The 12,687-nt window shown below is 35.5% G+C and overlaps 1 protein-coding gene across 8 annotated transcripts in view; it reads right to left on the minus strand.

Annotated features, from left to right (window-relative positions):
- CADPS2 (calcium dependent secretion activator 2) overlaps positions 1–12,687 on the minus strand; it is a 539,410-nt gene that overhangs the window by 116,299 nt on the left and 410,424 nt on the right. For all 8 annotated transcript variants that reach the window (XM_042970898.1, XM_042970882.1, XM_042970892.1 and 5 more), the window contains 3 exons: positions 12,319–12,420; positions 5,101–5,164; positions 2,004–2,127 (listed from right to left, as the gene is read on the minus strand). In XM_042970898.1, coding sequence (XP_042826832.1) covers positions 2,004–2,127; positions 5,101–5,164; positions 12,319–12,420 — 290 coding nt within the window. The remainder of the gene's footprint in view (positions 1–2,003; positions 2,128–5,100; positions 5,165–12,318; positions 12,421–12,687) is intronic.

Here is a 12,687-nt window from a genome sequence, read left to right on the forward strand (position 1 = left end):
ACAATTTAGGAAAAAAGCAGACTCTACCCATGTTGCTCGCATAATGCAGAAAGTCAATTAAGCAAAGAAAAGTGGCCCACTTCCTATATCTAACTTAAATTTGATTTTGTTCTTGGTCTGATCCTGAGCATAAAGCAAAAAGCGCTTTATTTTTTAACATACACAAGAGGGGGTGGGAAGGAAGGGAGAAAATGAAATGCATAGACCTTTTCTCATATAATAAGCATGCATTTTGTTTTTCTGAAAATGGAGACTGCTCAGTAGTCCCACCTAGATTCCTAGGATCCATTTTCTAGAATATTCTCACAGTAGACTAGAAGTAAGAGACAGATGACTCCAGAAAGGAAAGAGCTATGAGAGCTCCCTGCTCACTGTTCATTTGGTCCCAGAATAGGATTTTCTCTAACACAGACTTGTTTTCATGTGTGATCCAGAGGAACAGCTATGTCTTTTGACCACCAGTGTTAACACGTTTGTCTAACTAATTAACAAAAGTGATCCATGGCTGGGACAATCTTATTTGTCCATGTTAAAATGGACTCTAGGACTAGAAAATAGAAACAACCTATGTTTTCAGTATTCTTGCACAATGGTCAAAAATACTAACTGGAATGGCCAGTTAAGAACAAAAGGATTCTCATAGGGTTTTTTTTTTTTGGATTGAGTTTAAACACTTGAATAAAACAATACTGTGTTCATTCAAATTGTGCACAAACTTTTTTCCCTTTACTAGATTTGAAAGGTTTTAATAGGTCTATTTTTATAACGATTCTTTCAACCCATGTTCACAACACACAATGTTCAAAACACGAAGATTGTTTGAATGAGTATTCATGATGTGAAAACCAATCTGTTTATTTTCCACTTTCCCCAAATGAGCTAATATTCATTGCTTTTGCTTTAACACAACATGATATCATAATTAATGATGTTAAACTGGTAACTAAGGAGGTTTCATGTTGTTACTCTCGTGATATAATATTGGTTGCTATAGTGATGGGATGGCTTTTTTGTTAATCACTCAGGAGGTTGGTTATTGCATGCTTGTTAGAAAGCTTGATCGGATTCGGAGAGAAAAAAAGGATATAACACAGCCAATTATAATCAATCTTTTTCATTGTACCACTTTTGATAAAACTATCTTCACATCAATAATTAACAAATTTATAATTCAGTACAATTTTATATTAAAAGTTACTAAAATTTTTCTAACAGAGGATTTGCCTTTATTTTTAGATATACGCATTTAACTTTGCAAACTTTTCCTAAGTGAATGCTACATGGACGACACAAGCCAGTTTTATGAATAATTAGAGCAAAAACTTTGAGGCCCTTTCTATCATTTTTAATCATATCAAAGGATTGTCGAATAAAGCCCATTTTTTTGTCTTTGCCACAAATTTCAATTTAGTTATTTCTAAGCATCTTAAACCTCAGTAATCTTAATGAGTGAAATCTGAAGGAAGAGGAAAAAAAAAGTGCAGTCCTCTCAAGAGATGTAATCATTCAAATGTGTTAATATATTGCAAGCAATGAGAAGTTGCAGGGAATTCTGTCAGTTTATTTTGGCCCTCATCATAATCAACAAGTTTCCTCCTTCTCTGAACAACACTGTTGAACAGAAAATAAAATTATGTAATACTACACTGTTACTGATCAGGAAAGAAGACACTACCTACAGTTGAAATGTTAGACATACTTACGGTAATGTCAAAAAATACAACCCATGAAAACACCTTTTGGTTCCCTGAAAACTCAAAATAAGAACAAAGGACAACTTAAGCACGAATCCTGGGTCTTTCATTCAAGCAGAGTCCCAGGAGGCATATTAAAGCAATGAATAGGAAAAAGCTCTTCAGTTCACCAGCTGAGATTTTAATGAGACATTTCCCTTTGCCACGGTACAGGTTTGTTCAGGAAAGGAAAGAACTTCTCACAGAAAATTCAGTTAATAGGCACTGTTGGCTCTCACTGCCACTTCGGCAATTGCTCACTGCACTGACCTTCTATTTTGGCATATTCTGTGAGTCTGGTGTAATTGATCAAGGCAGCTTTCTCGAGACATTTTCTGACCACTTTTTTCACCTCTTCTGCTGGTATGGGAGTGGCAATATCTTTCATTAAGACCTAAAGAGAGGAAGAGAGGGAGAGAATGCATAAAACAGATACTAAAATCAAATGATACAAATTGTCCTATATCTATTACCAGGAAGGGGTCCTAGGTAACATTGAGGGAAAGTAATGAGTCGGCACATCACAACTGGGAACATAATCCTCCAATCTTGGCTCCTCCTGTCTAAGCCTCATTTATGCACATCAAAACCTCCCCTAGGCCAAACCACCATTCAGTGTGAGGACTGTCACTTTTCCTCCAGGGGCCCAAGACACCGTTAGAGCAGCTGTTTCAGATCAGGATTATAGTCCTTGGGACAAGCAATAAAGTTTCTCTTGCACATCCCTAATTTAAAAGCTTTAAATCTTTTGAGCAATATATATGAAAACAGTAACAAAGTTCCATTAATAACAAGCACCGTTTTTGAGCTCTATAAAAATCAAGATCTCTAATTCTCACAAACTAATTCCTGTGATCTGCTGAGAGGGAAAAAAATCTTTTGTTTTAGTGAAATGAATGGCATTTCTGTGTTAAAACACACAGAAACTTTCTGAAATTAAAAAGAACAGATTATTTTCTGTTGAGTTCTTAACTGTATTTTTAGATTTTTTTTCCTTTATAAGTATTGTCATTGGCAAGGCTAAAATGCAATCATATCCAGAATTCAAGATATTATGTATTTAAGCACTTTTATAATGACTCATTGATAATTTTCCTCAAAACCTTTTCAGTGATAAAATTGCTTACAGTTTTGATTATACCATTAGTCCAGAACTATTTTTCCATATATTTAATGCAGCTTTTCTGGTTTTGCTTATATTCAAATTATAAAATATATGGCAAAACGTGAGTATAAGAAGACAAGAACAGTAAGTATTCTTACTATTCTATTAGTCTTTCACCTTTAAGAATCATCAAAAGAGCATGAAAACATCCATGTTTTATTACTTCACTCTCTTTTGATCAGCCTCGGCACGAAGGATTTTATAATCTCAAATTTATTCAACCACTTAAGCACTGGTGGTCTTTCACAACATATTTTAATTTTGTCAGGCAAGGTTTCCTTTTCAAAACAGCAAACTTTATCACTGAAAAACGTCCTTCCCATCAAATTCAATTATTCTTCATAGTTTCATATTAAAAATTTTTAACATATTTTACACGTATTTGGCACTTTAATTAGGACTACACATCAGAGTCTTTATAGGCAGAAAAACCCTTCGGCTCATAGTAAAAAAAAAAAAAAAAAAAAAAGCTTTAACGTGTACTATTATTTTTAATGTGATTATTAGTAAGATTTAAATTTAATATTAATTTTGTCCCACACGCAGAATGATGAGCTTTACTATCAGGCCTTCCCCTGGTGGTACACTTTTAAATAATAGAGCTGCTGAAATTAGAATGTATATGGTCTGTTACAGAGACGAGTCCAGGAATGAAATTGGGTTATAGTTCATAGTATCCAGGAGCTGGGTATTTAATTTGGAATGGAGGGAACTGTAACCTCTTTCCTGGAAAAGGGCAATATTAGGGCGCAAGTGCGAAAGAGAGACCCAGCTTATCTCCTGTATCTTCTCCATTTCTTCCAAGGCATAATAAGTATGAAGAATTCACATGGAGATTTATTTTTTCTAAGATGTCAATAAATACAGAGATGTGAAAATGAAGAAGTGGCCCTCCCATTTCTGTCTCAGTTCAGCAAGAGACATGATTAGCGACTATAACTGGGAAAAAGGTCACTGTTCATCCTGCCGTCTGTCAGGGCGTGAGAGCATCTCTGCTATTACTAACTCTTCCATGATGGGGGGAGGACGGAGGCTCCACCGTGGAAACCGGAACACAGAGAGGTTGTATTAGGTCCCCAGGATGGGATGCCATTCCAAAAGTAAAGCTCTCTGTAAAGATTTTATCTTTTCTATGATGCCTTAATGAACTGGATGAAATGAATACTTTGAAAAGCCTAGGTTACGTGCAGCTTTATTATAAAAATTCAAATAAAACAGGTCACTACTATAATATTTCTATCACATGATGCACAGGGAACAGTAAGACAGGGATATACAGCGGAAACCAATGTATAATCCAAAGATCTCATTACATTCATCAGTTCTAGCCCTCATCTTCCAAGTGCTCAAATCCGTGAAATCCCTTTTTGCTTTTAATAGAAGTGCTAATAAACAATCTAGAATTCATTTGGCAGGAAAGTGGGCAAGACCAAGTGTTTGAAGTCAATAAATCAGGACCAGAACATTCAAATCATGAGCTATAAATGATCCTTAGAAATTGTTTCTAATACTGATAAGGAAAAGGAATTGTCCACATTGCTTAACTGTTAGGATCCACCCAGCATATAAATAGTTTTATAAATATATCAAAATGATTCTTCCCTTTCAAATTTAGTCTGCCACAAAAACAGGAGTGAAGAATGTATTTTCATTAGTAAGTTATTTTAGCATGGATATGAAAACCTTGTTTGCTATTTAGTTGAAGGAAAATGAATTTCTTCCATTTGTGTATTCATTTAAAGTAACATAAGTGGAAGTGAATTCTGAGATTTAGAATGAAAGGCATGATATGTTTGTAAATATGAAATGATAAACTCTTGTAGGTGTGACAAACATGACAGAAGTTCAAATAAGTCCGGGGGGGGAGGGTGGTGATAAAAGGCAACAATCAAGTCTGAAAAACATAATTATACTTGACTAGAAAATCTCATGAGGGAAAGAAAGAGGTCGGGAAAATGGATACTACCAAGATGCCATCAACTCGGCACAGGATGGCCGGGGTGGGCTTCAGAAAGGTTTCGGACAGGAAGAAATAGTCAATAGGAGGAGTTGTAGTAAAAGCAGATGACAAAGCGATGAAATGTGACCAACAGCCTCAGGGAACACACTTGCGAGGAATGGGCTTATCTGCCTGGGTTAGTAACTAAAATACACAGCCACTAAGAGTGCAAATAGTGTTTACAAAGTAGTGTTCAAACATACCCTTTCGAGTAATGAAAGCGTAGCTTTTAGAGCACCCTCAGGTCGTCCAAAGGGAAAACAGTATCTTTAAAAACAAAAGGAGGAACAAAAAAAAGTCACACATTTAATATCCAAGACTGCTAAATAATTCCCTCTTCTATTACTTGGCATTATTAAAGAACAGTGAAAGTTTGGTTAAAATAGCATCAGCCCATTTGGGAAAAATTTTAACAGCAGAAGTTTACCTAGTTCATGCTGTAAATTTCTTTAAACAGTAAGAACTGTTTTCTTTAAACAGTAAGAAACTGTTTCTTTAAACAGTAAGTAAGCTGTCAACTGTGATGAAAAGGTTCTACAGTTTTGACGATACATGTTCAGAAAGGTCCTATTAAAGAGATAATTAAAACATATTCCCTAAACATTTCTTAAGGTTTGTTGTTATCAAGCCCTATCATCAACAAAATGACTTCGCCCATCTCCTCCTGTACTTGTGTGGCATGAGATGGAAACACCACCCCCTCCCCCACCAGTCATAACTTCTAGTACAAAAAATGGCTTTCAGCTCTCCCTCTTTGTCTTCTGTGCCAGTGGCAGCTCCCCACACAAAACACATAAACCTTGGGGAGCTCTGCACTTTGCCAGCAGAGTGGGTCATCCTCAGTCTTTCCAGTCCTGTGTATTCCTAATGCACCCCCACAACTGGAGGACAGGTTACATTAGCATTCTGAAATCAGGGTTAGAAGCTGGGGGAGTGAGTGGGCTCCTTGGAAGTTCGTTGACACATGGTGGTAACAGGTTTATGGCTCTTTATACGGGAGTCCCTCTTCAGGTCACTTTCCACTTAAAGAGCAGAAAACATCAGGGCCACTTCATCCTGCTGGAGCTCCTCACTTTGTTGAATCAGTTCAGTAAAGCGCCTCGCCCCCCCCCCAACCACTGCCCCCCACCCAAGATCAAGTGCTCCAGGCAGCTGAGCTGTCCACAGGCTGCCACTTGGATCTGTATTAGAAATCTTGACACTAGTAACTTGAAGTTTGTATATTTCCATGTCCTTTGCCATTATTCAGGGACTTGGTTAACACATCTTCTAAGATGTAACTCACTATGAAATTACTGTTTTCACAAGGCAATTTGAACAGGTTTCCTTAAAAGCACGTGTATTTTAAATTCAAATTATTTTATAGGAGTGAATTTTGAAGAGTGATTAAAGAGTGATTAAAGACTGATTTCTCACAAAGCAGTTGTTAAATTTATATTAGGGCTGGGTTTTAGTTTTATGAAACTTTTATTAGTTTCAGATAAATGCAAAAAAATGTCATAAATCCAGTCAAATTTTTCTTCACAACAGTGTTTATCATTTCATTTACTGTCAAAAATTTCCTTCACTTACTCTTGCCTCGATGCATTCTCTCACTCCCCCCTCTGCTCCCATGCACAAAAACCACCACCAATTTATTTTTGATAGTTTTGTTTCCTGGGCAGTGTTGCCTTTTAGAGCATTAGCAAATTAGCAAAGTAGCTTTCGTCATTTTGTGTACCATAAACCTTAATCCACGTTTAAATAAAACACAAATTGGGTTCTTATAGTCCCCTCCCCCTGCTTAAATCTTTTCAGTGTATTTGCATAATCCACCCATTGTCTTTCCTATTGTTTATTTCCATTAACCTGTGGGTGACACATTTTATGAATGGAATGTTACTGATCCCCAGATTACATTTAGCATTTCAGGGCTCTGAGGTCCCACTGGGTATGTTCTGAATTAGCATTAGCTGCCCATGATGTGTAAATAATTCAGCACATTTACAGAGTACAAGTAATCCTGAATCAATAAAGTACAGAAAATAACTACACAGAAGCTTAATTAATCTTTACAAAATGAGTTTTAAAAGAAAGTAATAGTTTGTTCTGCCTTTCAGGATAAATATTTTGGGTTTTTACCACTTTGATAGCTCTCTAATAGCAAAGCAAAGGGGAACATACTCAATTATCAAATAAAATTCAACAAAGTTTAATATCTAATCTGAATAAATTAAAATCACCCTCATTCCTAACATAGTAAATTAATTACACAGATAAATGAACTTGCATAGACATGTCCCACAAATTGTTTCCTTTCCTTATCCATTTTAAAATACAGGATTTCTTTTCGTTAAAGTTATATATGCACATAGTCTGAAAGGAAACTTCTTTTAAAAACGTTTTATGAAAAAAAGTTCTTTATGTCATTTCCACCCCACTCCCCAAGTAAATTTCTTCAGAAAAAAAAGTTTTTAACTTTTAGCTACTTCTTTCAGTATTTAAAAGTTATATTCCTAACCTACATGCTAATATTTCTAATTCTTGATTTTTCAGTTTTAAATATGATTCTACTAACTTTCCACTATGGAAGTACTTAGTTTTTAATAGATTTAGAGGCATAAAGGATATATAATGAACTGCACATATTTAAAATATATAATTTGATAAGTTTTGACATATGTAAACACCTGTGAAACCATCACTACATTCAACTTAATATATATATTCATGACCCTCAAATGTTCCTTCCCCACCCACTGGGCCCAGGCAACCACTGATTTACTTTGTCATTTGGAATAATTTGTATTTTCCATAATTTTATGTAAGAGAAATCATAGCATGTATTTCTTTGCATGTAATTTCTCTCAATATATTTTTATGCTATCAACAGTTCATTCCTTTTTACTGCTCAGAAGTATTGCAATACATTGTTCATTCCTCACTGATGGCCACCTGGCTTATTTTCATATTGTGTTTATTAGGAATAATGCTGGTATGTTAAGGTTTGAACACTCACATAAAAGTCTCTGTGTGGACATATGCTTTCATTTCTCTCGGGGGAGTACCTACAAGTGGAATGGCCTAGGTCATAGGCTAGGTCCAGTTTCACAACCATGCCAACACCTTGGGGAGTAATTTTTAAATTTTAGCTATGCTAATGACATAGTAGTACCTCATTGTATTTTAGTTTGTTATTTCCCTGAAGAGTAATGATGTTGAGCATCTTTTCATATGCCTTTTCACCATATGTCTTTGGTGAAATATCATAATTTTTTTATTGAGTTGTTTCATTTCTTACTAAGTTTTAAGAGTTATTTATATATCCTGGATAAAAAGTCTTTTGTGGGATACGTATTGTGCAAACAGTTTTTCCCATTCTGGAATGTATCTCTTAGTCTCTCAATGTCTTTGGAAGATCAAAAGTTTTTAATGTTGTTGAAGTTTAAGGTAAAATTTTTCCATTTATGAATCGTGATTTTGGTGTTTAAGAATCTATGCTTAGTCTAAGGACAGAGACATTTTTCTGTTTTCTAGATCTATCCATTTTAGGTTAACTTTTCAATCATGTATGAGGTATGGGTCCAGGTTAATATTTGTTGAAAAAAGCATACTTTGTAAATTATCTTTATATATTTTTTGAAAATCCATTGACCATATGTGTATGAGTCTACTTCTGAACTGTCCATACCACACTACCTTGAATACGGATTTCTGAGCAAACATGCTTGCCTTTTGATCTTAGGTGAAAAATTTTCAATCTTTCACATTCAATCTTCATATTAAGTATGAAGCTGTAGGTTTTCCATTAAAGCCCTTAACAGGTTGAACATAAGACATTTGGTAATAATTCTCTTAATAGTATGGTTTACTAATTCTATCTTGTGTTATTTCTACTTTTGGCTGTTTTTGCTCTCTTCATTGGTTATATTTTACTATTTTTTTTCATATGCCTAGAAATTTTTGACTGGACGCTAGACAGTGTTGTTTTACATTATTGGTGGCTCAATATTTTTGTATTCCTGTATTCTTGAACTTTGTTCTGGAATTCAATGAAATTACTTAAAAACAATCTGATTTACTTGAATTTTGATTTTAATTCTCATCAGGAGAGATAAAAACAGGGCTAATTTTTTTCCATTACTGAGGCAAAGCCGTCTCAGTATTCTGATACTCATGACTTAGAAGCTTTCCAATATGGGTGGTAGAAACTGGTACTCCTCTTAGCTGTGTTAGCTTTGGGGATTATCCTCTACCACAGAGAGAAAGGATTATTTGCCTGACTTTAAATAGTTTCCTTACATACTTGCTCAGATCAATAGTTAGTTGAAGACTCTAAGGGGACCCTCAGCAAATACCTGTAGGTCTCTTCTCTCTTTCTTTAGAAGTCTGATCTGAGAATTCGGGCTGTCTTGTCCTTCCTGGACTCCCACCTCTGTCTCAAGTCAGGGTCCACTGAGATTCTCCTCCCTGGGCCATGGCCGGGAAACACTGTCCTCATGCTAAGCAGAGGCAATGAAAGGGCTTATTCATTTGTTTCTCATCTCTCAAGAATCACCTTTATTCACGGTCTTATATTTAATGTGTTGAAAAGCATTTTTGCACATATTTTAGTCTTTAAATTTTTTTTTTGTTTCAGATGACAGGATAAATATCATCCCATCTTAGACATGTTATTTTTTTTTTACTACTTTACCCAGCCCTAGATGTAATTCCTGTCCTTCCTATCTTTCTAACACAGTTATACCATTTGGGGGTTAAATAGAGTATTTATATTATGTAATATCCTAGATAACTGAGACACAGTACTATGATTTCTTATGTGCCATCATTTTGTTTATATTTAATACCTGTCTTTATTTTTATTTTTTTTATATTTTTTGTTTATTTTGAAAGAGAGAGAGCACATGCACAAGAGTGCATGTGTGCACAGGGGAGGGTCAGAAGGAAAGGGAGAGGAAGAATCACAAGAATCTCTGCGCTGACAGCAGAGTCCAATGTGGGGCTCAGTCTCACAACTGTGAGATCATGACATGAACAGAGATCAAGAGTCAGATGCTCACCTGATTGAGTTACACAGGCGCCCCTAATTTCCTCTTTTTATAGACCTTATCTAATGTAATTCCAAATTCCAATATAACTAATATAACCTAATTAATATAACTCCAGACTCACTTCCAAATGGGTAAATTCTCTCTCAACATATTAAAACATCTTAGTATTTTGTCAATTTAATTTACTTGAAGAATTTTTCTGACCTGCTCTTATCAGAACTGGCTGCTTTCAAAGCTCAGCCATCACTTGGGGTTTCTATTAACAATCACCACGAAGATTCCCTCCTCTTTAATACCGATTTTCAGTTTCAGGGATCTTAACTATCCCTCCTTGTTTTCTCCTTTGTCTGGAATTTGTACTCTCCAGAAAGGGATTATGGGAAGCATATCTTTTTTTTTTTTTTTTTTTTAAGTGGGCTCCATGCCCAGCATGGAGCTTGAACTCATAACCCCTGAGATCAAGAGCTACATGGTCTACTGGCTTTAGCAGTCAGTCACCTCAAGAAGCATATCTTTTAAGGTCCTAATGTCTGAAAATATTTTTCTACTACTACCCTTAAGACTGTTACTGGTATAGAATTCTAGGTTGAAAATAATCTTTCCTCAGAAATTTGAAGACAGTGATGCATTGTTTTCTGAATATCTGTATTGCTCCTCTCATCAGAATGAAAGTTGAAGAAAAGGAACTTTAACTTTGTTCTCTGCCTGACACACAATATGTACTCAATGTATGTTTGTAGAACGAATCAATGTTGAGAAGTAATTCTGATTCTGGACTCTTTGTATTTCACGATCTTCTCTTTTATCCCCAAGATGCTGGAAGTTCATGAAAATGTCCCTGATGAGTATCTATTCTAATCCATTGTGCTGGGTACTCAATAAGCTCTTTCACTGTGAACACTTATGTCTCTTACTTCTGTAAAATGTTTTTGAATAAATGTATTGACAATTTCCTACTTTCAGCCTTATGTTTCCAGAATTCCTATTATTTATGGTGATGAAACTCCTGAGCAAATCCTTAATTTTTCTTATCTTTGTATTTCCATTTTCCTACCTTTCTCCTATTACTTTCTAGAAGGTTTCATTAACTTAATTTTTAATAGCATGTATGTGTTTGTATTTGTTCCTTGAGGTTTATTCATTTTTTTTAATTTTTAACAACATCCTTCTTTTGTTTTATAGTTGCCCTATCTTCTTAAACCTCTCCAAGGACATCAATAACAGATTTTCATTGCCTTAGTCCCCACATTAATTTTACTTTCCTCATGTTTTCCCAATTGTTCTTTTCGTATTTACTTATTTTAGACTCTATTTTCCATATTAAATACTTTCCTCAAATGTCTGATGACCTTGGTTGTCTGATCATTTTCAAAAGCGTGGCAGTAAACACCTGAATGGAAGCTATATGCACTTAAGGTGGGTATGTGTAGACTATGGTCTTTGCTAAAGAAGAATCTGGCTGGGCTGTTCCAGTGGGAGTCTTTATTGTCCATGGCTTTAGGTCTTTTCTCTTGAGCTAGTCAGACTCACAGGGGAAGACTTATAATATGCCTAGAAGGTAATGGTTAAGTAACAGCTTTCTTGAACTATTACAGAAGTATATTAACCGAAGTTTTCAGTAATGATGAAATAATTTCAAGTCTGATCTCTGCAACAAGACAAGTATGTTGTAAGACACAACATACTATAGGACCTGGTAAAAATGATTGAAAAAAAAAGGGAACATATTGGCAAATTTCTGTTTTTAACCATGAGGTTCTGTTTAGCTAACTATAATCAGGGGGAAAAATATTAAGATTTTTGACCTTTCACTATGCAAATGTTTCTTAGTGTAAATGGTTAATTTTTTTGAGCAAGAAACTGTGCCAGGCAGTGGGACCCTTGTTCTCAGAAAATATAAATAAAAGGATAACTAATGGCTTAAAAAATGGGTGTTATAACTATGTGATAAACGACTAGTGAAAACTACAGATGATATATGCTGAAAGACTTCAGGTTTTTCAGTCTTTGCTGGAATGATTGAGAAAGGCTACACTGTGAAGACAGGACATAAGAAGTTCCTTGCTTGGTGATTCTGAGAGAAAGGACTAGTCACCAGAGCTGGGGAAAGGCTACTCAAGAATGAGAAATGCGCACATGAGAAATACGTTCCACACTGGACACTGAAGGGTGAAGGGATCTACTTTAGCAAATGGTGGAAACTGAATGGTGGTGGGCTTAGAAACAGACCACAGACTGAGGAACGTGGATCTTACCTTGCAGGCATTGGAAAAGAAGCTACTGGTAGTTCTTGTGTAGCAGCAGAAAGACATGATAAACAGCTGTGGGGGATTGGAGTGTTGAATGAAGAAAGCAAATACTTAATATTAATGAATGGAATATATATACCTGAAATGGCTTATCTGATTTTCTAAAAGGGAAGAGAGTCTTTCTTTTATCTCCTCAAATCTCTCTTTTTCTTCCATTGAAACTGTTCCAATTCCATCAGGCCTGGAAAAAATCAAAATCAGTCATTTATATTGACAGAATGGTTAATATCATGTATTTTATATCTTTATATATATCTTTATTTATACACATATATTTTGAGAGAAAAGAAAGTGCAAGTGTGGGAGGGGCACAGAGAGAGGGAGAGAGAATACAATGTAGGCTCCATGCCATCAGTGCAGAGCCCAACACAGGGCTCAGTCTCATGAACCCTGAGATCATGACCTGAGTTGAAACCAAGAGTTGGACGCTTATCCACCTGAGCCACCC

This window comes from Panthera tigris, chromosome A2 (genome assembly GCF_018350195.1).
Source record: "Panthera tigris isolate Pti1 chromosome A2, P.tigris_Pti1_mat1.1, whole genome shotgun sequence".
Taxonomy (NCBI): Eukaryota; Metazoa; Chordata; class Mammalia; order Carnivora; family Felidae; genus Panthera; species Panthera tigris.